This window comes from Melospiza georgiana, chromosome 8 (assembly GCF_028018845.1).
Source record: "Melospiza georgiana isolate bMelGeo1 chromosome 8, bMelGeo1.pri, whole genome shotgun sequence".
Taxonomy (NCBI): Eukaryota; Metazoa; Chordata; class Aves; order Passeriformes; family Passerellidae; genus Melospiza; species Melospiza georgiana.
The window spans coordinates 6,866,216-6,893,046 of NC_080437.1; the positions used below are offsets into that span (position 1 = coordinate 6,866,216).

Here is a 26,831-nt window from a genome sequence, read left to right on the forward strand (position 1 = left end):
TTCTGGCATGGCAACCATTACACCTGGTGGATCAATCATTTGACAAAAATCACAGCCAGGATTTATCTGAAAAACTGAATCAGCCTAGAATATATCACACGTTATGTGTTCTGCCTCACTCCACCAAAACACTGCACAGATTCCAATCAATCCAATTTTAAGAACATTCCCCTGTGAAGGGAAGTGCAATTCTCCCTGCAAACAGCTCAACCTTTTATCAGCATTATTGATTTACATAATTCTTAATAGCAACACTGCACAGCCATTGAATCCTTAAGGTTTAAAAAGACCTTTAGGATGATCAAGTCCAACCTTTAAGATCAACCCTGTTCTCAAGTGCCACCTCCATATTTTTTTAACACTTCCAGGGATGAGGACTCAATGCCACTTCTCACATCCCACCACCAAACAACATATTTCTCACCCTAAAATCAAAGGGCAACTCCCTTTAAACCCACTCTGCCCAACACTAGCATTTGCCAGCATATTGTAGGAAATTCTCTTTTCTTTCTCATAGGTATTTCTGTGGTTTTGTCTCCCTGTAGCTCACTCTGAGTCAGTTCACAGCTCCAAACATGTTCCAAAAGCATTTTATTTAGAAAGGCCCAAATATCCATTTCATACAGTCCATTACATCAGAACATTGTAACAATTTCATCTGCTTCAGCCTGAATAAGAAATTACTCCCCACATTCTTTAAACAGAGAAGCTCATGTCAAAGAAAATAGCTTTCAGATGTTTTACAACTCTTTCATCCACAAAGGAATGCTTGGGGCTTATGAAAATATACACCTGCTCATTTGAAAACATGTCTTTCCCCCCAGTGGGAGGAAACAACAAGAAAAGCAAAACTAATGCAACAGCTCTGCCCTCCACACTGAAAAGGCAGCCAGGTACAGGGTCTGCTGCCACAGCTGGAAAAGCTGAGTGAAACCTCACCTTCAAACGCCCCTGAGCCCTGAGGTTTGCCCTGGAGTACAGCTGGTCATCCTGCCAGAGCCCCCCAGGCTCCTCCAGTGCCCTCCAGCATCCTGATCCTCCACTTACCTGGCCTGGCAATGTAAACCCCCAGCTTTGGGCTCAAACTCCTCCCAGCTCACCTGGAAGCCCTCAGGAAATGCTGCTGTGCTCCTGGAAGTGGGACATGTCAATAATGCATGGCCCAGGATCATTTCCATCCCCAGTACACAAGCCTGGTACCCGCTAGTCAACCGTGACGCTCAGTGCAACATAAGCAGGTTCTTTTCACAGCAAATAAATACTCCCAGCCATCAGCAGATTTGTATCATTAAGTGATAGAAATGCAAGGGAACAGATATTTTTCTGTGGGTCTCACAGCAAAGCAATCTTTGTTAGAGGCTGCTCTCTGCAGAGGAATGATTGAGAGACCCACAGTTTGCAATTTGGCACCAAGTCCAGCTCCTGTTTCAGTTGACTTCAGCACAATTTGCTCTCATTTCACAGTCCAAGTTTCCTGGCTGCAGACATGTAGATATTCCTCCCACAAAGGGCACAGAGAATCACCCAGACCCAAAAGTTCCCATCACCTACTTGCCCTCCTGCAGCCTGGAGCACTTCTTTGCAGGAAGATGGGGCCTCCACACAGAGAGGAGCTGCCACTGCATCCAACAGCAAACCCAACATCCGTGGGGAACCACAGCACCAAGAAAATGCAGCTGATTTACAGGATTTTCTCCTGTTCTCCACTTAGAGCAGCACTGGCCAAATCCCCAGACAGAGCAGCTCCAGAGTGAGCAGGGACAGAAGAGGAGAGAGCTGGAGAGCAGCCCAGGATCAGCCCTTTCAGAGGTTCAAACCCAACGTCCCTCAATCAGGGCCACGTCAAAGCCGACGTCACAGCCGAGCCTTAATGAAAATGGAAAAACCAGGATCATTTACTTCTCTGAAACAGGAGAGCACTGCTAATGGCTGGGGGAGGGCAGCCAGGGTCAAATCCCCACGAGGCTCAGGGTGAGCACAGCTCACAGACAGGGCTCTGGACAGAGTCACCAAGAGGGGAAGAGACCTCCTCTGTCCAGCAACACCATCATCATCCCCAAGGGCCACATCCTGACATCTCAACACCCAGAGCAACTCATTCCACTGCCTGACCACTCCTTTAGGGATTTTTTTTCCTAGTAGCTGATCTGAACATCCCCAGGTACAACCTGAAGCCATTTGCTCTCATCCTCTCACAAGACACGGCAGAAGAGCCTGACCCCACCTCACCACAACTCCTTCCAGGCTATTGCAGAGATCACCAGGATCACATCCCCCCAAACTACCCAGCCAAGATGCCAGGAGGTGCCTGGAAAGCCCAGCACAGCAGGACAGACATCCCTGATTTCCCAACGTGCACAGCTAGAAAAAGTCACTGCAAAATTCATCTGCATCACTGCTGTAGCCATTTGCTCTGGTTTTCCAAGAGACACAAGTATTTCTCAAAATAGAATGCTCAATACCACCATTCTCAAAAGCTCTTATTGATTTCTGCCCAGACTTAACAAGACATTTGACTTTCTGAAGCTGTACTTAATTTCTTTGTCGCTACATCGCCTTTCCCTGAGCTGTGGTCCCTCCTAACACTTCGCAGCAGCAGCAGCATTTTTCTCTCTTTCTCTGAACCACATAAGGTGGAAGTTTTCCACATCTAGCATGGAGAAATATGGCAAAGGAACATCCTGAAATAGAGGTGTAAGTAAGGGGAGAACTCTTCAATAATAAGCCATTTCTTTTAAAAGCCTATTTTTCCTAGAACCCTCAAAAGGTTTGGAGCCCTTGGAAAAAACCTTACAGCTCATCCAGTCCCACTCTTCACCATGGCCAGGGACTCCTTCCATAGACCAGGTTGCTCCAACCTGATCAGCTTCAGATCATTTCTAATTATTTCATAGTCCAAGATCAGGATTTTTAATTTTTTTTGTTTAAAGTTCCAAGACAAGAAGTGCAAAACACTGGGCACAAAGTGAAACAACAAAAGCCTGGTGTTTCAAACCACAACCAGAACTGTTTTCCACAGTTTCATATAAACTACACCAACACAACTTGGGAAAAAAGTGAATGCAATCCTAAGAATTAGTTTATTTTAAAAAAAATAAAGAATAAACTTATATTTGAATCATGTCTTTGAACAAATGATGTAGAAAACATGACTGACAAAGGATTTACACTATTTTCTGCAGAGTTTCTCCAGAATCTGCCCTCGGACCCAGTATTAAAACAAGAATGTGCTTTGTGGAAAGAGAGTCTTTAACACCATTTGGATTTCACACAAAATTTAAGAAAGGCATCAAAACCACCCAGTGCTGGAACTGGGAGCAGAGTCAGGGGGAGCAGCTGGTTCTGCTTTAGCACAGACATCATAAAACCATTTTGCTCCAACTCATACCTAAAAAAAAAAAAAAAAAACTCACAATGTGGCAGAAAAAGTTAAATTTAAGGCTATTTTTTCATATATATTTTCCTCCAAAACAATAGTTTAGTCACAAGAGATGTTACAGGGTAAAGTTATATCCTGCAAGGATAAATGAATCTGAAATTGCTTTTAAGGAATAAGTATTTGTCTGAGCTCAGAAAAGGCAATACATCAAAAAAAGAAGGTAAGCAGCCTATTTCAGGGCATTTTACCAGTGCATTTACTGATGGTTTATCCTCTTCCATTTTATTCTTCAATTTAAACAGCATTATTCACTGTTACTGTTAATTTAGATCCTTTTGTTTTCCTAAAGTCACACAGATAAAATGAAGGTCAGGACAAATTCATGACTGTTTCAAAATCCAGAAATCCTGATGAAGTACCCACATGAAACTAAAAGAAGGGAATTTATCCTCATACACAAATATGGGATGAATTCTGCCTGCTTTCTCTTCTCAGAGACAGAACATACCAGAAAGGTGCCCCTGAAGGGAAAGAAACACCTTCTAGGGGGAAAAAAAAAAAAAAAAAAAAAAAAAGGAGAACTATTGAACTCAGCCCTTGATTTTCTTCATGGCTGAAAGCAGAGATTAAAAAGATGTTCCAAATAAAAGCAGGGGATTTCTGGCATTTAAAGGACACAAAGGGAGAGGCAATGCATCAATGCCGGAGCAGCAGAACCCCAGCAGTTCATCTTCTCCTCACTGGGCTGCTGTGTGAGTAAACAGCCAGCAGAGCTGAAGGGAGAGCACAAGGAATTCCAGGGAGAAACACAACTGGAGCTCAGCAAATCGATACCTGCAGCACATGAGCTGTGCTCCTCATTAGTCCTGAGCTGATGCTAATGGCCCTTCTGATCAGGGCTTCTTGAGGGTTTTAAAAATATGGAGAAAATTAAAAGGCTGTAAAAATGCTCAGCTCGTGGAAGCAATAAGTGAGGGAAAGCTGAGAAGGGTGCAGCTAACCCTGATGCTAAGTGGTAATGTAGGAACTCTGGTTCCTGTATTCCTCAATCTGTCCTGTTTGCCAGGCTGGAATTGCCATCCTGGAGCAGTAATGAGGCAGAGGAAAGCCTGCATTTCCACACAGCTGTCAGGGAAGAGCTTGGCAAATTCAGATTTTCCCCAAAATTGTTGAGCCACCAGCATTGTTCTCCAGAGATAGCTCCCAGTACAATGGGGGAAGGGAAAGCTATTTTCATGTACTCTGCTTTTGGAATTTCAATTCCTTCTTCTCTCACTGGATGCAATCCTCTGGAGCAAAATTAAAATTAGTGATGACAGCCATATAATAGTCTAGGGGGAGGAACATGTACCAAAACACTCCTGCACTTCTATGGTGTTACCACTTGGAGATATTTGCTTCCATCCCCTCCTCTTGGTATGGAAGGAAAGATGTCACCATGGTCTGCAGCAAAAGGCTGAAACTGGAGTAAAATGAGCTGTTAAACCTGGGGCTAGAGGAGCAGCAGAGCTGAGGGATCTTTTCCTTACTCTGCCATATAAAACTGAACAAGTTCAAGGCAAAAAATAAATAAATAAACAAGTTCAAGGCAAAAAAACTGAACAAGTTCAAGGTGTTGAGAGTAGCAGAGTCAGACTGGCTGCTGGAGAGCCAGAGGAGCAGCAGACACAGAGCTGTGGGATCTTTTCCATTTATTCCAACCAGAGGAGGAAAGGAGCCATGTAGTAGATGAGGGAAAAGCAGGGTCTTAAAAACAGAGGTTTCCCCAAAAAACTTGGGGGAGCTTATGAAGGATGCACATTTTGGCCAGAAATTCAGGGTACACTGGTGGCAAAGAGGGCAACAACTCAGGGGCAGAAAAACTGAACAATTCCCAGGTGTTGAAAGTGGAAGAGCCAGACTGGCTGTGCTTTCAGAAGGCTCCACCATTCCCATTGCACATCCTGCTGCTGCAGGACATTTGTGTTTCAAGACATGAATGATATAATTGGTCACAATTATATTGGACATGATTTAAGACATGAATGATATATTGATCACAATAATTATATTAATAATTTTTTGTTGGGAAAAAAAGGTGAAATAAAATTCTGAGCAGCTGCATTTGTATATCTGAACTCTGTGCACACAATTTTGGAAGGAAAGGGCACTCTAAACGATGCAGAGGTCAAACATCAGAGGAGTTCACTGCCCAAGACCCACAGGCATCCAGCAAATACAACAGCTTCTCAAAATATTCCTACTGAGGCAGCAATAAACCAAGCTGATGTGATGTTTGTCCCCTCATTGGAACTGTAGTGATGTTATTTGGTACAGCATCCTAAGGGGGACATATTCCTGAGAAAACAGACCTTGAAGGACTGGTGTGAGGGGAAATGGAATGGAAATGCAAAGGAAAAAGGCTGGGGGAGGGTTCCCTGGCAGTGTGGAGGAGAGTAGTGGGTGCTTGCCCACCCAGATAAAATGTCACACCTGAGGTTGTTCCTCTGGAGCTTCCAAGCTGTGCCTGACTCCAGGTGTTGGAAGCTCTGGAAGATTTCCTCACCCACACACCACCCCAGCTGGCTCTGTGTGCTCAGGGAAGCCAGCAGGGTCCTGCAGGAGAGCACCAGGAAAAAAGCACCATGCCTGGTGCTGCCTCCATAAAGGCTGATTCTGATGGGAGCAGAGCTCTAGCCCTGACCAGCAGGGACCCAGCTGAGAGCTCAGAACATTCCTAAATAATGCTGCACGTGAGCACAAAGGAGCTGAAGGTTTCCTGGCAGGTCAGACACCCCCAGTGCTGGCCCATGGGGTGGCACCACCCAACCAAGCCTGCTCAGAGCCAGATGTGCCCTGGAATCTCTCCCAGCAGGGCTGGGTCTCTGCCCACAGCAGCAGACCCCACAGAAGGATGCTCAGACACTGGCACAGCTGGGCTGGGTGCCCAGGTCACAGCACCAGCCCAAGTTCTGCTCCACACCAAAGCATCTGAACTGCCCCAAACCAGGCAAGGCTGCAGCAAAACTGCTCCTGCCTCTTTCATCCAAGGAGGGACACACAGATTGGGGTGGCTGGGGACAGAAGGGCTGCTCACATTCTCCATAAAGTGCCTACACTGTGCAGGCTGTGTGGAGAGAGAGGGAAGGGAGGATATCAGCTCTTCTCAGCATTTCCCTAAGCAGCACTTTGGAGTCATGGAATGGTTTGGGTTGGAAGGGATCTTCAAGCCCATCCAGCGCCACCTCTGGCATGTCAGGGACACCTTCCACTGTCCCAGGCTGCTCCAAGCCCTGTCCAGCCTGGCCTTGGGCACTGCCAGGGATCCAGGGGCAGCCACAGCTGCTCTGGGCACCCTGTGCCCTGTGTGGGTGCTGAGGAACTGGAAGAACTTCCTACTGATATTTGATCTAGATCTACTCTCTTTCACTTGGAACCCATTGTCCCCTGCCCATCTCTGCAGTTCTTGCAGTTCCTCCTCTGGCAATGCTCTCCCAACCCTTGGAAGCCACACTTTCCTCATTACAAATGTAAGGGGAAATAGTTTGGGTTAATCCTTAGGGACTGCACATTTGCATACTGCCCACACAACTCCAAAACACCAAGGAGTTTTTGATTTAACAAGTCCTTAAGTGCAGAAAATCCTAGATGAAACCTCAGCTCACACCTCTTGATGCTGCTGGGAGCAAAGCGGGTCTAACAAGAGAGAGGCTGCTCCCTCTGGGAAACTACAGGCAAAAAAAAAGGAACATAATTCCTCTCTCCAGAATAGGCTGTGGAGGCAGGGGACACCATAAAGGGCAAGAAACTACTTCAGCAAAAGGACAACGCTGGCACAATAACAAAGACGAAAATATGGGTCTTAAATAAACACAAATTGTAAGAGATGGGCAGAGTAATTTGAGCAATCAGCCTTTGGCTGAGAAGAGGGAATATTACCCATGACATGCTTTGTTTTGTGAGAGGGAATGTGCAGCCAGGCAGGCTCAATGGTCCCCTCAAGCACTGAAGTCCCATGAGAATTTTAACAAAGCCACTTGTTTATTTGAGCACTTGAAGGAAACGATTTTCTAAATGACCACTGGAGAGAGGCAGAAAGCAAAGAGAGCTCACCAAGGAGCAGGGCACAGGTGAGCAGAGCCATCAGAAATGGCTTTGGAGGAACCCAGGGCAGGAGGCTGGCTCCTGGCATCTCACAAGGGATCTCCCTGAAAGACCATGCCAAGGCTTCTGTTTTATCTTGGGCCAGTGTTCCACATTTTCTTTTTCATAATTTTGTGGCAAAAACAGCAGAAGGTCTTGGTTTTCTTTAATTTCTTTTCACTTTTTAAGCCCAAGGGGAAAAAAAAAATCAGGTTTTTATACTAAAACAAAACAAGAAGCTGAAGCCTGCATTGTTTGAAAGAGCGATGCAACTCTTTGAAAAAGCTGATCCAGCAACACTGAAAAGCAGGGATGGCACAGAAAATGGGGAACAAGACTTTGGGCCATATTTGAAGAGAGAAGATGCAGTTTTTACCTCCTGCTCCCTAATTCCACCCATTTCCAAAGGAGCCAGGATGCCCATCCATCCCAGCAGATTGAAATCTAATGACCAATCTCTTGCCATTAGACATGCCTGCCTACCTTGGAGCCAACATCCAGCCTTGCAGGTGAGAAGCACTGGGCTTGTTTCTATCAGCTCTCAAAAATAATTTTCCAGGTTCTGAGCTCCTCATTATAGCTGATTTCAGAGTCCAAAATTCATTAGTTGTGCTTCACCACCTCCCAGCTGGCACCATTGTACAGTGCAGCCAATTCCTTGGAGCTCTGACACTTCTCCCAAGAATACAAAGGTGATTTTTATTTTTTTACTTTCTGTAGAAGGAAACATAACAGCAGTGGAGCAACACACTTGTTATGTGCTGCAATGGGATTGAAAAAGGGAGAAGAAAGGAAGAACTGATTGTGTATCTTGAGGCCAGCAAAGCTCACTTTGTGTTCTTAACAAAATTTCAAGTCTATGGCCTGCCTGAAATTTTATAAGGATGGGTCAACTAAAAAGTGTAAATGGTTCCATGCTAACCACAGGAGAAAAGCCACTGCCAACAACTCTAGACCCTGTGATCTGGAAAACATGGATTTTTGGTTTAAGTAGCTCCATTTGGATGCATTTTTTTAAAGTAGGGATGCTGCTAATTCAACCTCTAAATCCACCTGACAGACATGATGGAATTGAAAACAAGATTTAATCATATACACTGTTATTAAAAAACACACAGCAGGGCAAGGCTGGCATACAGCTCCCCAGAAAGGCTGTGGCCATCAGACTGGGGAAATAGCAACACCTGAAAATAAAGCTTTATCTTCTATGGCAATGAAGATTAATCCTTCTGAGCCTGGCATTGGTCATGCTCAGGGCAGTTGCAATCCTTCAGTGCCTGCTTCAGATTTCACATCCAAAATTCCATGTTTCCATTCCCTTCTTCCTTCAGATTTCACATCCAAGTTTCCATGTTTCCATGCCTTCCTCCTTCAGATTTCACATCCAAGCTTCTATCTTCCCATGCCCTTCCTCCTTCAGTGCCTGCTTCACATTTCACATCCAAATTTCCATGTTTCCATGTCCTTCCTCCTTTGCATGCAACAAAACTTCTTCAGCACAGCATTTACCCATTTTCCATGAATACCAATCCACTCGTGGATGCTCATGGAACACACAACCCTCTGTCAGGCCTGATTTGAGCACAACCAAAGCTAAAAGTGGCTCCATGGGTTTGAGGAGGCTCTGGAGAGAATTTAAGCACTCACAAGTGGATATAGCTGTAAAAACAGGAAAAATGGGAAGAAGTACTGTTGGAGCTCCCATTGCTCCTCCACACTGTGAGCAGGACACTGCCTATGGCTCATCCCTGCCCCTTTTCCAAGGTCTCCAGACAGCTCAGCAAGGCAGAGCATCATCCCCCTCATCCTTCCCAGAGGGGTTTGTAGCCCAATCCCAAATTTCCAGCTCCTTCTCAAATTCTTGAGCCCCAAACCTCATCCACATCCATACCACCAGCAAAGCAGCGCATTATTCCTAACCCTGCACAATTCCTTCTGCTAAAAGCAACAAGGGGTCCATGACCAGACAATCTGTTGGATAGAGCCACAGAAACTGCCACCAAATCGTGGGTTAAACCCCTCCAGAAGGCTGAAATAGTTGTAACCAGCCTGGAGAACACAACCAATTTATTTCAGCACTCATTTCTCGCTGGCTCCCTCCCGCAATGCCGCTCACCGCTTCCAGCAGAATGTTAACTCCGAGAAAACCGAGCAGTGGGGAAAAGGAAACACTGTTGCTACAGATGTGAATGTCATGTAAATGTCAAAGCTCCTGTTAAAATTTGATCAGGAGGCTGAGTGAAAGGGAGAGAGCGTTTCTGTGAGTAAACCAGCACGTTAACAAGAGTTTCAGCCTGTCTGCTCACAACGGGACCTCAGTGATGGATTTCATTATTCCTAATTTCCTGTGGAATATTAAGCTGCAACTGATTTCACTAAAAGATCATATAAAGCAATATAAGAACTGCAAACAAATGTGGGTTGACAAGATGGATCTACATCAGTCTTGAAATTAAAATTTTTGTGTGCCTTTTCTAAAACTGCACTTCAGGGGGGGAAAAAAATCATTTATTTTGTAATAAAAATAAATGCTCCTCTACTTAGAAAGACCTGGAGCATGTGCAAATGCAATGTGCATTCATTCACCTGTACCAGGAGACAGAAGGTGGTTTCCCACAAAATCCCAAAAAGCAGAATTCCAGCAGACACTATAGAGACACAGATTGGTTAATTGCAATTATCTCCAAAGTTTTTGTTTTGGAAAGGAACTGGTTTTTCCATGATTTCACAGTCCCACTGGACACATTTCTTGGGGAACCTCAGGAGGGAGACGTTCCTGTCTCAGTTCTGCCGTTTCAGGACCCTGGACACCTCCCAGAGCGCTCCAAGTGTTCCCGCAGAGAGGTGGAAACGTTACTAACACGGAAAGAGACATTTCTCCACAGAGACAGGAGCAGGGCATTAGATTGGATTTTAGGAAGGAATTGTTGGTGATGAGGCCCTGGCACAGGGTGCCCAGAGCAGCTGTGGCTGCCCCTGGATCCCTGGCAGTGCCCACGGCCAGGCTGGACAGGGCTTGGAGCAGCCTGGGACAGTGGAAGGTGTCCCTGCCATGGCAGGGGTGGGAATGGATGGGATTTAAGATCTCTTCCAACCCAAACCAGTCTGGGATTCCTGTAGCTGCCGGTTTTAACACCAAGTTAAAAACGTTCTTCACTCTAAACCACACAGACTGAAGAATTCTACAACAACATTCCGGTTACTCAATGCAAATTTAGGACTAGAAAAATTATCCAGCTACATGAGACTTTCTCTCCAGCTTTACACGTCCCCACCAAACCACCACCTCCTCTCAGCACACAGGGGCTATCTCTGGCACAACCACTGCCAGCCTAATTCCAGTTCAGAATTACTTTCAAACCAGTCCAACAATTGCCCTCAACTGATCCCTTTCTACCCAAAAAAGTCCCCACTTTTATCAGATTTGCATGGCCCAAAAGTCTCTGTTCATTTTGCAGTAGCCTTGGCATCACAGTTACCTGTTGTGCCACCAAAAAAACCTGCTCACTTCTTCCACAGGAGTTACACAAGGATATCCTTGGAAAGAACTTGGAATTTCATGCCCTCAATGACATCCTCTGTGGCTGGCAGCCCAAGCCATAAACTTGTCACTGTCCTGAAAATTGTGGGAGGGCAAGAGGACATAACATCCATATTTCTGATGGATGAATCCCTTTGGTTTGAGGCTTCCTTCATAGTTGGATTTATTTTCTTTTTTTGTAATCTGCCTTCAAAGATATTAGAATAGGAACATTGTCAAAGACTCTAAGGGAGATCATTGTAACACCCCAAAAAAGAGAGTTTTTAAGGGATTTCAATAATCCTCTGTCCTTTCCCTTCAATGAGGCAAGGCAGGCACTGTCTTCTTCTGGAGTTTTTCAAAATACAGAGTGAATTTTACAAGCCCAGGGGTTCATCAGTCATGAATCCTGTTTTATTCAAGGCTGTATATCCTTAAAAAACAAACCCATCTGGAACTCACTGGGTGCATTTATCCAGATCTTCCTCAGGTATAAGGATTTATGCAAATTATCTTGTTTCACATTAAGTGTTACAAGATTTATCTATCTCTAAACTGAAAGTTTTATTCCAATGAAAGGCATTGCTCTCGGAAAGTTAAAAAAAAAAAGTGAAAAAGCAGTAAAGGAAGGCTGCTGAAGAAGATTATTATCTGCTCTATGATTGATTTGGGCATCTAAAAAGGAAAAAGTCCAGAAACTTAAGTAAAATGAGAGTCCTGGAAAGCTCCCTGACTATCAAAACTGCAGCAATTTCATTATTATGAAGAAATTCATTCTAGTGGACATCTGAGTAACAGAGTTCAGACTGTTCTTGAGAGATTTAAAGATCCTATTTGTGAATGTTAAATAACTTGAAGCTCCATAAGCTAAATGGATTCAGAAACCAGTCAGTGCTTCTTTGAATTTAACTTGTGCTCACACATCTATCTCTCCCCCCCTTTCTTTGACAGGAACCAAAAAAAAAAAAAAAAAAAAAAAAAAAAAATTCAATGACAATCTACTTCTGCATCAAGTTGCTCATTTTTCCCTGTCATACACATGGCACTGAAGTGTCACAACCTAATTCCATTAGAGTGTGGGTTTCATTTCTAGTTTGCACTCAATTCTAGATGCAACAAGTAACATTAAACACACCATGTTCGAATTACTTCCACTGTGCTGCCTCACCAACAGTTTCCTCAAACTTGCAATCTCTGTTTGCAGGCAAGGGCAGAGAAGAAAGCCCTGAGTTATTTCGTGTTGTTGAACACACCACCAGAAACCAAAGGTTCCCAACTTATTTCAAGCTTGGATATTACCCAAGTGTAAAAACTGGAGGAAAAAACCCAATAACTTCATAATCCATAAACGGAGTTTGCTTGGTGAAGCACAGTTCTGTTCAGGGGAGAATCTTGGGAATAAGGATCAGCCATGGTGCTCAAGAAGGTAAAACCTTGGAGTGCTGCCACACTCAAATATTTGTTTAGAGGAAACACTCAAAAAAGAGTTTCATGAAAGCTCAATCAAAACCACACCAACAACATTTGCCTCTTCCCCTACTCCCAAAAGGCCATAAATGGATTTCCCTTTTTAGAAAAATATTCCTTTTCTCTACAATCATGATAATAATCATCATCATAGAATCTTGGTTGGAAAGACCTCCAAGATCAAAATCCAACTGCACATCCAACCCACAATCCAAGTGCCACCTGCCCAGTGCTGTAGAATCCATCCCTGAGGTTTGCCCAGCTCCTGTGATGGGAGCAGGGTGTTGGCTTGACTGAGGGAACACTCTGCAAAGAGGCCAAATTCAGACCAAGACCTGCAAGGACAGAGCACAAACCTGCCCAAAGTCATCCCAACAATATTTGGAGCTGCCAGTCCAAGGAGCACACTGATGTCTCAGTGGAACTGCTGGCTCTGGATGATGGGTGTCAGAGAAATGTGGAGTTTCACACTCCCATGGGCTAGGAGAGGGCACCCAGCTCACAATACCCACGTGGAGCATGGCCATGGGAGAGCTCCCAGCACACCCAGGCCATCGGAGCCCAGGGATTCCCTCCCTCTTGCCAAAATCAACCATGGAATGCCCAGTGGAGGACAGCACCTGCTGAGATAGCTCTGCTTCTCCAGAAACAGAGGGGGAATTTAAAACATTGCAACCACCCATTGAAATTTCTCTTCTCAGTGGGATTCATATCCATGTTTTTGTCAAAAGCCCAAAATGCAATGAACAGATTGCAGTTGTATCTCCCACCCAAAAGGAAAAAAAAAATCACCCAAACCTTCCAATGGCTGGACACAAGAATTTGAATGGGAAACACAGGAGAATTTTTATCTGTTTAAAATATGCAAGAAGGAACCAAGTGAATGAGGTAAATACAGCAATCAGCACATGGGTGAAATGAATGCAACAACCTGGCTGTGCAGGAAGGTTCCCAGTTACAATAAAAAGTCTGGAAAATGGACAAATCACAGCACCAACCTTTATCACACTGCCCTCTCAGATCCTCAGGCACTGCTATTTACACCTTCTTTCTCACAGCTTGGGTCCTTGGCCATTAAAACCAACCTAAATAATTCTGTGTTTAAGTAGAAATGTGTGCTAATATGTATTTCTGGAAAAACAAGGCTATTTTAGGCATGAATTCCCATCCAGATCTGATTGCCCAACCACCAAATTAATAACAAGCACTGGCTGTATGTTTGTCTCCCACTAATTAAATCACTTCAAGCAGAGCAGCATTTCAGTTCTTAAGCATAATCTTGACTTTAGAAAGGACTCACCACTCTTACTGAGATGGCTCCTCAAAATGCTTTACCAGGAGTATTTTTCTCCTTGCATCTTTCCCAAACTGCTCCCAGAAATCTTTCCACCGGCTTTAATCAGTCAGCTTTGCCTTTCTACCTCACTTTCTTCTCTCAATACCTCAAATGGTTTGTCTGGGTTAGAAAATGAAGCCTATGAACTAAATTAAAAAAAATAAGGGAGCACTTCAGTGGCAGAAAACAGCAGCAGCCTTTGTGGCTCTTCCCTTTGAACCTCCCTCTGTTGCTCTTTTTTCCTTGCCCTTCAGACTGCACTATTCCAGGGGATTTATTTGAACCAGAACTGGTTTTTTTCTGTGTTGCAGGGCATTGCTTGATGACAGACAAAACAGGCTGGACAAGGACAGCACTCCATGGCCCTTCCTCAGGCAATCATCCAGGCAAGCTTGGATTGTTTGAAGTTCCAAGGAAAGCTGGGAGAAAGCCCAGCGTTCCTCTGTTCACCTTTAGGCTGAGATTGCAGTCCTGATGCCACTGATGAAAATTCCCACTGGAGCATTATTTCCCAGAGGTTATTCCCAGGATGAGCCAGCACAGCTTGGGCAAGGCTTTCATCCTGGCTGGCTCATCCCATCCCTGCTGTCCCTGCAGCTTCCTAATTGAGGTTCACCACTCTGTTTGGGCCCCTAATTGCTCTCCAAAACCCCTGCAAGAGGTTCCCAGCAGAGACAAAGTTCTCTGATGCAGCCCAAACAAACAAACAACAATTAACACCTTCCCTGCCTTTCGCACAGTTCCCTTGCTCATCCCAGTCCAGCAGTGCTGGGGATTGCTGCACCCTGGAATCTCCAAGGCAGCTCCTTAACATTCTGTGGATGGTCCATGATCCCTGGAAGTGTCCAAGGCCAGGTTGGATGGGTTTTGGAGCAACCTGGGATAGTGGAAGATATCCCTGCCCACAGCACAGGGTGGGTCTGGATGGGCTTTAAGGTCCCTTCCAGACCATTTTGGGATTCTGTGTGAGAAATAGTGTGAGAAACAGCTACTCACTTTTCATAGTTTAAGAAGGTTTATTAAACCTTATCAAAAATACAACAGAACAAAGAAAAAAGGTTACGGCACTGGGAGCAAAAGATTTTCCCTGCCATGTGCTCACAATGGAGGTTTTTCCTTTTTAACCCTTTAACCCCTCTGTCCATCAACCCCTTCTTTGCTGTCCAGTGATGGGGATCTCTTCCTCAAATCCTGATTGGAGGTCAGTGTTCCATACTGGCAAGCCAGCCCTCCCAGATGTCCCAACCCAGCTGTCCCTTGATAACCACATGAGGAGGTACAACACAACTATAAATCTATAAAACTTAACTTGTATACATGATATTTGTCCATTAATTGTGAGAGTCCATCATGGTATTACTCATCTGTCACACAAGGATTGAGGGCAATCACACTGACAAAGTGGAATTTCTGCCAACAGAGGAATTCTCTCCTTCTCCCTACTGACTGTGCTTTTCCAAGTGAATCCAGGGAGAACACCCTTGTCCCTGTCCCACACAAAGCTCTGTGTTTGGGTGCACAGAGGGGACACAAGGAGTTCAGATCAGTAGATTTAAACGTACAAAACATACACTCTTTTAAGTGACTCCTCCTTCAGAGGTGAGTCACCAGCCATCAGAATTGCTTGCTCCACCTTCTTTGGACCCACAGCTTGATACAAGTCCAGCCAGACATGCAGTAGCCCAAGAACAGCCTGTCATCCTCACCCTAACAGCTCAGAAACACCCCGAGCCAGTGCCAGGGCACCACTGCCACAGAAACAAACCACTTCCAACTACTGCTGAGCTAGTCCTGATTGTCAAGTCCCTTGTAATAAATCACCTAAGCATGAAAAGCTGCAGAAGCATCTCCTCTCCTGCTCTGCTGTGCTTGCACAAGCTTTTTAGGCACTCAGTGTCTCTTCCCCCAAAAGACTTCACATCAACAAATGCATCACATGGAATCCTCTGGTAGCAGCAAAATTAATATATTCCTGCAAGGCATTTTTTTCCCCTTCATCAATCAGTTGATTAGTTATTTTTAATTAAAACAGCAAGCTCTGATTGCAGGATTTTCAGCAATAATCCTTGCCACTTTAACTACTGTTTTCTGTGGTTCAGACACTGAATTTATAAACTATTAATAGGACAGCACAAGCAAACTTGGGTTTAATTCTCAAGCAGTGTTTTGGCCTGATCCTGACTTCAGGCTTCCACTATTCAGTTATCCCTCAGCACGTTTTAAGTACCAAGAAGTAAATAATAATTGGCTAACAGATCAGTTTTCATCTGTGCACTCTGAGTTTAAGAGAAAAACAGCTGGTTCACACACAAAAACCCCCAGTGCTTCATTTTGCCAGAAGCCTGTTAAGTTTATTTGAAGCTTGGATGAAGAGGATCCAAAAAGAACCTTCACAGGTAAAAAGGTTCTCTTTGCCAAACCCAAGATTTTATATCAGACTTGCTGATATAAAAGATTTTACTTTCCTATTTTCAGATTTTGCTGCTTGGCTGGACAGAGGCCCACAGGCAGACACAAATATTAAAAAAAAAAAAAAAAAAACCAAAAAAAAACACCAAAAAAAAAAAAAAAAAAAAAAACAAGAAAAAAAAAAAAAAAACAAGGAACGCTACTGTTCATGTTATTTTCCTGTTTGAGAACATTTGGACTAAGGCTGAATTGCTACCAGAAATTTACTAGAGCCATGAAAGGAAAAGTGCAAAGCTACTGGTTTTGTTTCCTTCAGCTGCTTGCTAACCAGGAACAAAGTTTTAACAACTTACGGCCCTCATTGGAAGCTGTCAACAAAGTACTCAAATCCCAGGTTTCAGGGTTATATGTCCATGGATTTCAGGCTGCTAAGGCATGGGAAGAAGGAAAGGAGGGAGATCGTTTTTTAAGTAAAAATGTGGTTCCTGAAGCATCCAGGAGCAATAATAAGGAACTTATGGAAGTTTAGTTGGTAAATTGAGGGAAAATAACTCAAGCCAACTTCTAACTCATGTCTGATGTCCTGGCAAAGCTCTGTATCCCTGAATCAGTCCCGTGGCAGCTTCTGAAGAACAAAGCTTTCAGCCTACAGCAAATGCAGCAGAGCTGTCCCAAACAGCCACCAAGCCCAAGCCATGCCACACATCCACCCCATGGACACTTTGTGCTTCAGGCTTCCATCTCTGCACAGAAAACCAGAGCCCAGATCTGAGAAGCCCGTTTGCACAGCTGATATGATGCTTCATTGGTGGAGGGATGAGTGATAACCACGGTCTCACAAAGCTGACCGAACATCTTCATCTGTAAAATGCTCACCAAGCTAGCACTCACTCCTGAAGGTGTTTAGCAGGTTGCTCTACCAACCGTTCGCATTTTGCCAGACATGAGCACATGTTGTCATCGGGAAGTTACAGAAAAAGCAGGACAGGAAAGGCTGCACGTGAAACTTTGACTAAAAACAAGAGCAAGACTAATTTAAGAGTCCCTTCACCTGTCCAGGGTCATTCCCTTGCACATTAGGCACGGGTCACCTGCAGACACTGAGGGTGACATAGGGAGCCCAGCTGAAGCAAGAGGGGAGAGCCAGCAGTGCCCAGTTTGGGAATCACCTGCCTCAAATTCCCCAAAGCTTTGACACGGCAGAAAGTTGTGAGCAGGGCGGGCTCCCGTGCCGCTGCTGTGGGTGACAAGGCTGTCACTCTGTCACTCCTGCCAGCACGCTCCCGCTGTCCCTCCAGGGCACAGGAAAAGCATCCTGGCACCCGTTCCGTGCTCCATGCACACCCGGCTCTGCTGCCAGGCAGGAGGAGATCGCATCTCTCAGGGAGAGCTCGATTTGGAAAAGTTGCACGGCAGGAACAGTTTGCATTCATCCCCAGCTTGCTACGTGGGATCTCGAGAACATTTGCTTTACCACTCCAGCTATACGGTCTGATTTTATTTTTAAATGTCTCCTTTTTTTCCCCCCCCCAGTTTCCACTCATCAGAGAGCAAAACTGTTCTCAGCCGAAGTGAGAAACGTATTTGCTTAACACGCAGACAGCCCAAAGAGCAGTCTGAGAAATTTATATGTCACGAACCTCCTCCCGTCGGGGGGTGGGTGGCAACAGACACGGAAATGTTTCCACCTCAACTTTTGATGCTGGCAGTGGCAGCAGCCGCCTTGCGAGCACAGGGGCTTCCCCCCGCACCTCGGCGGGCCCCAGTGAGTCAACGGGGATTGATTCGCATCCAAAAACCCCTCCGGCTACCACACCCCTCCCTCCGAATTAGCATCCAATCGTCATTTAATGGCCACTGCCGAAACACGCAGAGGGGATGGGGAGGGAAGGCGGCACCTGCCTCTGCCGGCGTGACACCACCCACACCTCGGTGCTGCTCTTCCCAAGGTAATCCCAGCGCTCAGGGCTCCAGCCCCCACGGCTGACCTCACCGTGCATCCCTCAAGTTGGCACAACATTTCCGACACAGGGCTCGCATCAGCCACTGGGCTGATAAACCCGCTGGGCTGTGGAAAAGGCTGGCAGCAGAGTCACGTCACCCACCAGGAGCGGGGCACCGGGCTTACCCTGCTGGTTCCTGCCAGAATCCCGCTCCCAAAGCTCCCCGAGCCCGGGAAGGAGTCTCTGCGCAGCTTTGCGGCTGCGAGGCGAGGAGCTTCCCGTCTCCGCTCCGCAGGACTCCCCGGTGCCGGGAGGAGAAGGCAGCGGGGAAGGCACCCAGCGCCGCTCCGCTCCCCCAGATCGGCTCGGAAATGAGCTGGAGCAGCCGCTCTCCCGCGCCAAGTACCACAGGAGCGGAATACTAACGGGTTCCCTTCTTTTACCATTACCATATGCAGATATTAAAGTCTGAGCGCTGCATTTCTGCCAATACCGGCCCTCGCAAATTAACCCCGCGTCTCAAAGCGACACCACACTAGTTGAGGTCACCGTCTCTCCTCCGCTCCGCGGCAGGGACCGATGGGGAAGGGGAGGAAGAGATGGGTGTCTGTCCTCACCGGAGGAGCTCTGCCGGCTCCGGGAGGGTGGCAGCAGGGTGGGAGCCGAGGCAGCCCGAGGAGCCGCGCCAGGGCAGCTCCAGCATCCCCGCACCCGCGCAGCCCCCGCCGCCCCCGACTTACCCCCGTTCCGCCGGGAAACTTTGGGCCGCGCCGGGCAGCGGGACGGGCCGGGGGCCGCCGCCCTGTGGCAGCGAGGCCCGCGGGCTCCGGGCGGGCTCGGGGGCAGCGGCGGCGCCGCTCCGCCCGCCGGGGCCAGCGCGGCTGCGGCGCTGCCTGCGCAGGGCGGGGGAGCGGGAGCGGGGCCGCCGCTGCCCCCCCGGCTCCCGGGAAAGCGCTGCGGAGCCGCCGCTCGTGCCCGCCTCCCGCATCGGCGAGAGGGAAAAAAAGGATGGGAAGGAGGGAGGGAGGAGCGGGGAGGGGGGGAGAAAGCGAGGAGGCAGCAAGCGTTCGCCAGGGCGCCGGGCATCGCCGCCGCGGCAGCCGCTCCTCCGGGATAGCGCAGCAACTCGCGGGCAGCCCCGCCGCCCGCGGGCACGGCGCACGGCAGAGGGGCCGGGGGCTCCGGGCGTGCTCCTTCCCCTCTCCATCCCTCCCTCCCTCCCTCCACCCGTCCCTCCGCGGCTGCGCTGCGCTCCCAGCGCGCCCCCCGAGCCGGAGCAGCCCCGGGGATGGAGCCCCCGGCAGAGCCGCGCCCGGCGCTCCCCGAGCCCAACTCCGGAACAGCGCGCACCCACCGCCGAGCGAGGCTGGGCTCCCGCCGGTGCCCGGTCCCCAAATGCCACCTGTAGGCAGGCCCGCTTCCTCCGAGGCTCGGCTGCCGCCCGCCCGAACCCGGCGTGCCAAGTTTCAGAATCAACACCGCGGGGACCTGTTGGGTGCGCGGCGGGTCAGCCCCAGCGCCGGCTCCCCGGGAGCATCCCGCACTAACCCGCACTCACTGCTGGACCCCGAGGGGGAAAACCCCCTGGTGGTACTCCCTAAAGCAGCACAAACCTGCGCTTCCCGATGAACAAACTCCGCGTTAATTCAGATGTTTATGGCCGGTACAAGGGAAGTGGCGAGCTAAAGCGCTGCTGGTTTCAAACGCAGATGTTCGCCGCCTCACCCTGCCCCCTTCACTCAGCTCGGACCACTCAGGACAGGCTCTCTCTCTTGGAAGAGAGTTCTTCCTTAGCTAAGTGAACACAAAACTCGAGTTTGCCCGTTTAATTACACCAAACTCCCCTCTCTCCTCTCTTGCCTTCAAACCCCTTTGTTGGGTTCACCTGTGCTCCTCCATCACACTTCTGCGGGCAACTCCATCAGCAAAACCACCAGCACCTGTCTGTAAAACCTTTTAAAAAGGAAAATAATCACTCCTGACCTTTCACGTGAAGATGACCGCGTAAATCCCGAATATCTCAATATCCTCTCAAATCCAATCGTCAACGCAGACTCAGGAACCACAAATTTTCCGCGCGGAAGCTGAGTAAAATCTGTTCTTCTTCCTCCAGATATTTTCAGAGGACCCTGCTAATCCCTTTGGAATCCCGATAACCAATCCCAGCCTTCCGCAGGACTCGCACTGGGTTTCAGGAGTCCCGAGGAGCTCTAACACTCCGGAAATCCGACAAGGAGCGCAGAGTTCCATCCGAGGGAAGCGGGATGCTGCCGAGCAGCACCCGAGCGCATCTCCCGCGTATCTCCCATCCCTCGGAGACCCTCACCGCGCTGGTGGCCACAACCAGCGGCCCCAGGAGCCGCTGGGGCGAGGGGCTGCGGGCGAGGGGTTTGGGGCGAGGGGTTGGGAGCGAGGGGCTTGGCTCAGTCGCTGTTCTGGTGAGGGTCCCCCATCCCATTGCATATGCCACCCCATCCCATCCCACCCCCCGGGATTCCCGGTTCTCACCTCCGCCTCGGGCCGCGGCTGCCTCCGCCTTGCCCCGCTCGGAGCCGCGCTCGCCAAACGCGGGCGGAGTGTGCCCCCGCCGCGGCTCGGAGGGACGGCGAACTGCAGCCGCAGGCACCGGCCCCCCTTCCCTTCCCTTCCCTTCCCTTCCCTTCCCTTCCCTTCCCTTCCCTTCCCTTCCCTTCCCTTCCCTTCCCTTCCCTTCCCTCTTTCCCGCCCCGGCACCCCCGGCTCGTCCATCAGCGCCTCCTCTTCCTCACCTCCGCGCCCTGCTTTGACTCGCCAGGGAAGGGAGAAGCCGCAAATTTGGCTGGAACAGAGAGGAACTGCACCCGATTCCGAGAGCGGGATTAGCTCGGGGATGATCCCCGTGAAGTAAAAGATGAATGTTAATTACAGCGGCTGGAGGGGGAATGTGGTGCGTCCCGGTGCTGGCGTTGAGTCAGCTCGTTAGCAGAAGTGGAGTTGAGGCTTGCAGCAGTTGTCCTTGCACATTTTTTGTCTTGACAAACAAGAGATACTTGTAAAGATCCTCGTGCACTTCAATAAAGGCCCACAAGCCTCCTTGGTAATTTGTTTTAAATATAGGCATTTCCTGAATATGTGAGCTTTGCAGGCTTAATGGGAGATTTTTGGTGAACCACCTGAATAAAAATCTCAAACAGGCAGGGTCAGCCACCTGTGGGATCAGGGACTTAGGCATTATTCATGTTTTACTTCAATATTTATGAACAGCACTGCACATACACTGAAACTTCCCCTACCTCTGCTCCCAAAGCTGAAAAACTTAAGCCCAGATCAATGGAGTAGCCCAGGCCAGATTCCTCCACTCAGAACAGGATGCAAGAGCAATTATTTAGCAATAAAACCCCCATAAGACTGAGGTTGGCTGGAGATCCCAAATCCCAGCCCCGTTGCTGCTGCTGCTGTTCTTACCCCAGCTGCTCACATGAAGACAGGAGCAGGGTTTATTTTCTGCCCTGCCACCACAAGAAAAGTTCCCCAAGTTCCTCTTGGCCTTGCAGCAACTTTGCTTGACCAAGTTCACCTCACTAAACTAGCAGAAAACTCAGCTGGCAGCCAAAGACAGCATTTCCTTCATCTTTAACAAGCCAAGGGGGATCACTGAGGAGTCAGATAAGCAGCAAAGCCAAGCTGAGCAGGTCTGGGATGAGCAGACCTTGCAGGTGATGCAGGACCATCCCCTTCAGCTGCCAGTTGTTCTTACACTTGCTCAGCCACCTCGTGACCCCATTCTGCTCAATTTCACCCCTGTAAATCCAGATTAAATCCCCCGGCTGAACCTGAGGCTGGAATTTCTTCCCTCACTTTCTCTGAAGGTAAAAAACAAAAGTCATTTTGATTCAGATGGAGCCTCCTTGTGCTCCTCTCCCATACAAAAGTGATGAGAGCAGGGATTTCAACCCCTGTGGTACCCAGATGCTTCACAGGTACACTGTAAATATTTGAATGGCAATGTGCACTGTGCAAATCAGCTCACAGCTCATGCCTCAGCATCATCTGCAAGCACACAGGTGAGTGAAAACCTCTCTTCTCTTACTTCCCTTCCCTCATGCTTCTTTAACATCCAAAATTTTCATGGCAGAGGGTTGAAATTAAATTATTTTTAAGGTCCCTTTTAACCAAAACCATTCTGTCATTTTAAATTTATTTTGATTTCTCTGTTAGCAAACCCAAAGGGAGGGAGGCTGAGGTTGGGGAGGGAACCCACATTTATTTCTCCCCAGCCTTTAAATGCAGCACAAATTCTCTGAGTTGTGACACATGGACAATAACAAATGCAAATTTAAAATGTGTATTTTCACTCACCCAATGAGCATTTACCTCAGTGTAACCAAAATATCATTGCTTCTCACCATCAGGAGAGTCCTATACAAACTGCAAAGAGAGATTTTAGCTCATTATAATCGCAGAATTATCTCCTAGAGGAAGGAGAAGGAGGTTAAGCACGAGGGCAATGCTGCTTAGCATCCCAGGTGCCTCAGTGGCCAGGAATTCCTGCCCACCACCATTGGATGAGGCACAGAGAGCCCAGCAGAGAATCCTGCTTGCTTGGGCAGGAGATCTGAGAGCTCAGGAGCTCCTGTGCTAATGCAGAATTCACTAGGGTTTCTCACAGTGCACAATCATATTTGAAAAGTAATGTTGTTAATTAGAGAAAAAAATTTAATTTCTACTTCAAAATTTGGTGGATGATTTTAATAAGAGAGTAGGAATTACAAGCCAAAGTGTCAAGCCTCCATTAATCAAATATTTACATATAATTTAAATTACTCTTCCATTTACTTAATCTTAAAATTCAGAGTGAAAGAGCAGAATTGCCACTGTTTGTTTAGGTATGGCTACATTCACTAAGCTCATGCCTTAAGCCTCTACTTAATCTGTTTTACTACTCAGAATAATTGCAAGCAGGGTAATAACTTCTATTACATCCCTACCTTCTCTTCTCTTTTAAAGAACAGTTAATCACAGCAAGAATGTGCAGAGGCATTTGCAAAATTCTGATTCTTCTTTCTCAATGGCCAGCTGTACTGAGAATTTGTTCAAGGATCAATGTGCATTTTACCTGAATACAATTAAAGTTGTGAATACCATTCCCCAAAGCCCCAAATTAAGTTCTCCTAATCCATCATCTCTTGTGAGTATTGAAATGGATGGAAATTTTATTGATTTCAGGGGAAGCAAGTGCAGCTCCTTCATGTGCTGGTCCATCTCAGGCCATCTGTACCTATATGAGTGTGATGTGTTGTGATATTTCCTGAAAAATCCCTTGGCCAGGATTTCTTCTCCTGGGAAGCTGAGAAGCCTCAGAAAGAATGAAAATAATAGTAATCTGATTGCTTGGGAATGTGATCTGGAGATAATTTACCAACAGGTGCATCTTTGACTCATTCCATGTGAATGGTTTTTAATTAATGACCAATCACAGCCAACTGTGTCAGACTCTGAGTCAGTCATGAGCTTTCATTATCATTCTTGCAAAACCTTCTGAGGTATCCTTTTTCTTTTCTTTAGTACAGTTTTAGCATATAATTTCTTTCTGGTAAATATAATATGGTAAATAAATATAATATGGTAAATAAAAAATATAACGGTAAATATAACACGGTAAATATAACATGGCAAATATAACATGGCAAATATAACATGGCAAATATAACATGGCAAATAATGTAATAATAAATCAGCCTTCTTAGAGCATGGAGTCAGAATCTCATCTCTCACCTCATCCTGGGGACCCCACAACACCACAATGTGTGCCCTGTGTGCAGTCCAGATCTGTACCCCAATACCACTCACAACCTGCTGCACATGGAAAATATAATAATTCAACGTGCTATTGGGGAAATTATAGCCAGGAGTGTCTCAATTCTTTTACATTTGCTGCCAGTTGTGCTCACAACAGAGACACAAACAAGCAAAGCTGCAGATCATTTGCAGAACCCAGATCCTGCTGCTGTCCCCATGTCCAGCAATCCATCCCATTCCTCATTAATTTGGGGAATGCTGAGTGGCCACACTGCCCATGGATTTCATTTGCAGCTCTGAGTGCTCAGCACTTCTCCACATTAAGCCTGAGGGTGCAGGAGATGAGGCAGGGAATGGCCACAAAAGCTGTTCTGGGCTTGCTCAGCAACACAGCAAAAACAGGGAGAGAGGAGAATCCTTCTGGTTCACCTGCCCCCAGCACAGGTGAGCCTTGGTCTTTCAGCAATCCTCTGTGCTGTTCTCTTCCCCAGGCACCTTGGGAATTCCATACAGGAGCTGGGAACCCTCCTGACCCACTCTCAAGTGCACTCAGCCCAGGCAGGGGAGAGAGCTGGCAGAGAGTTACAGGTGATGCCCCAATGACAGAACCGTGAGAAGCCCTCCAAGATCACCAACCCAAGTCCACTTCCACATGTTTTTTCAACAATCCAGGTGTGGGGGCTCCACCACTTCCCTGAGCAACCTTTCCAATGTCTCACCATCCTTTTGGTGAAGGAATTTTCCTGAATAGCCGAGCTGAGCCTCCCCTGGCCCAGCCTGAGGCCCTTTCCCCTTGTCCTGTCCCTGTTCCCTGGCAGCACAGCCCGACCCCCCCTGGCTGTCCCCTCCTGGCAGGGAGTTGTGCAGAGCCACAAGGGCCCCCTGAGCCTCCTTTGCTCCAGGCTCAGCCCCTTGCCAGCTCCCTCAGCCCCATTCTCTTCCCTCCAGCCCCTCCAGGGCTCTCTGGCTGGGAGGGCCCAGACCTGACACACAATTTGAGGTCTCTCCCCAGCGCCCAGAGATGCTGAATTAACAGATGACACCATGGCTGGCTCTTCATAACTTCCGAGTGCCTGACTGCAACTGAAACAACACATAATACAAGAAAAGCACCATGAAGAGGAGAGGGCTGCTGTATTCCAGTCTTTTCCTCATGTGAGAGCAAGGGGAAAGAGAAACCCCAGCAGTTCCCAGTCACCTTCCACCAGCTCTGTTCAGACCACACAAGAAACTGCATCTCCTGCCAAAGAGAGACCTTTCTCTTGACTGGAAAGTGGAGTATTGAGGTTATTTTTTTTGTTCACTTGCAAGAACTGATGAGACAACATTGCATTTCAAGCCCAGTGTAGCCCAAATCCTTTCTGAGTGTTCCCTGAGGAGCTCATGTCCCTGGCAGTGCCACCTGCCATGGCCCACAGTGGCACACTGTGCCAGGCTACACCATTTCTGTTTTGACAAACTGCCAGCATTTCGCTAAGAAATCGAGTGCTAAAAAGGGAAATTAGCAAGTTTACATCTCAGCCAAAACTGAACAGAATTTCATAGAGTAAGAAGTGCTTTTCTCTGGTTCTGGAGGTGTTTTTCCCTGCCAAGTTCCAAAGACTCAGGGAAAACAACGTAGGTGCTTCAGCCTCTGAAAAACATGCTATGAGTTTCTTCCCAGGGTAAATCCTAATAATCTGAAATAAACACACTCTGCTCAGAAAGCATCACTGCTTGAAGCAGAAAATGAGACTGGATAATAGCAAACATAAAGCCTTTTGTACCAGAAGAACATATTTATGACTCTTAACAAGCACAGCACACAGTTCAGCTTTTCCGATGAAGGGTTTGGAAAGATGAAGGGTTTGAAAAGCTCATCTCACATGGGATGTACCTCACTCAGAGCTTCTGATCCCTGTCTCAGGAAAAGGCTCATTTACACCACTGGCCACAGATTTTCTGTGAGCCTGGGGACGGCTCTCAGACTCAGGTGGGTTTTTGAAAAGTTGACACTAATAAGAGTTCTGTTCATACACAGAAAATCCTGGAGCTGAATGTTTCTGACTGGTACTACAGCTAATAAGAGCTAAGGATGATTAGCAGCTCCCAGAACACACTCAGCAGCTTTTGTTACGACTTGGTTGTGAACACATCCATCAGGAGTGATTACGCCTCAGCAGTAACTAAATTACAAACCTAAAACGCAAATGGAGGGGGAGCACAGCAACAACAACAATTCAAATTCCTCTGAATTCTCCAAAGCCAATAAAAGTTGTGTCCCTGCATGTTTCACCCAGTTAGGAACTCTTCTGTATCTGTCACCTTTAAACAGCTTTTTAAATTATCTGTTTGCAAATAAAGCAAAGGTTGTTTACAAATGTGTGTCTTGTTAATTAGCCAATCATGTGAAATGTATTGATTAAATGACCAAAACTAAGGTGTAAAAGGGGAGAGGATCAAATAAATGAGGCTTTTGCTTTATGACATGGCTCTGTGTCATCTCTGACTCAATGGTGACACAGAGCTGTAAAAGTTCTAACAGATACAGGACAAGTCTTTGAGATGGACAAATGGGCATCCCATTAAAGCTGAAATGGTTTCCAAAACTATCCCACTAAAGACCTCATCAAAGCCACTTTTTCAGTAGCTGTAAATGTCACACAACAACTTCTAGGTAGCTGTTGAGGACAGGAAGGGGACATTGCCTGAGTCACTGGCACAATACAATTATTGCAAATGGATTCCTGCCAGCCCTGTACACTTAATAACCTTTACTCTGAGCAAAGTGTAACATTTAATGGTCCAAATGGTGAGTGCTGCTCCTCTGGGGGCTGCTTCCCATAGTCTGAGGGAGAAGAGCAGCCACTGGTACTCATCACATCCCTCCCAAATATG

At 47.1% G+C, this 26,831-nt stretch overlaps 2 protein-coding genes across 5 annotated transcripts in view; one reads left to right on the forward strand and one right to left on the reverse strand.

The window, feature by feature from the left end:
• The window catches only part of PCDH15 (protocadherin related 15), a 638,977-nt gene extending 617,971 nt beyond the window's left edge, over positions 1 to 21,006 (reverse strand). For 2 of the 4 annotated variants that reach the window (XM_058028642.1, XM_058028639.1), the window contains exon 1: positions 18,917 to 18,999. The gene's annotated coding sequence lies outside the window, so the exon portion shown is untranslated. Of the gene's footprint in view, positions 1 to 18,916; positions 19,000 to 20,159; positions 20,249 to 20,944 lie in introns of those variants that run through there. The other 2 variants (XM_058028641.1, XM_058028640.1) reach the window with 2 other exon arrangements.
• Positions 18,776 to 19,723, forward strand: LOC131086343 (basic salivary proline-rich protein 2-like). Its single transcript, XM_058029311.1, has one exon. It carries the CDS (start codon positions 18,776 to 18,778, stop codon positions 19,721 to 19,723), a length of 948 nt encoding a protein of 315 aa, XP_057885294.1.
• Positions 21,007 to 26,831: the final 5,825 nt, after the last annotated feature.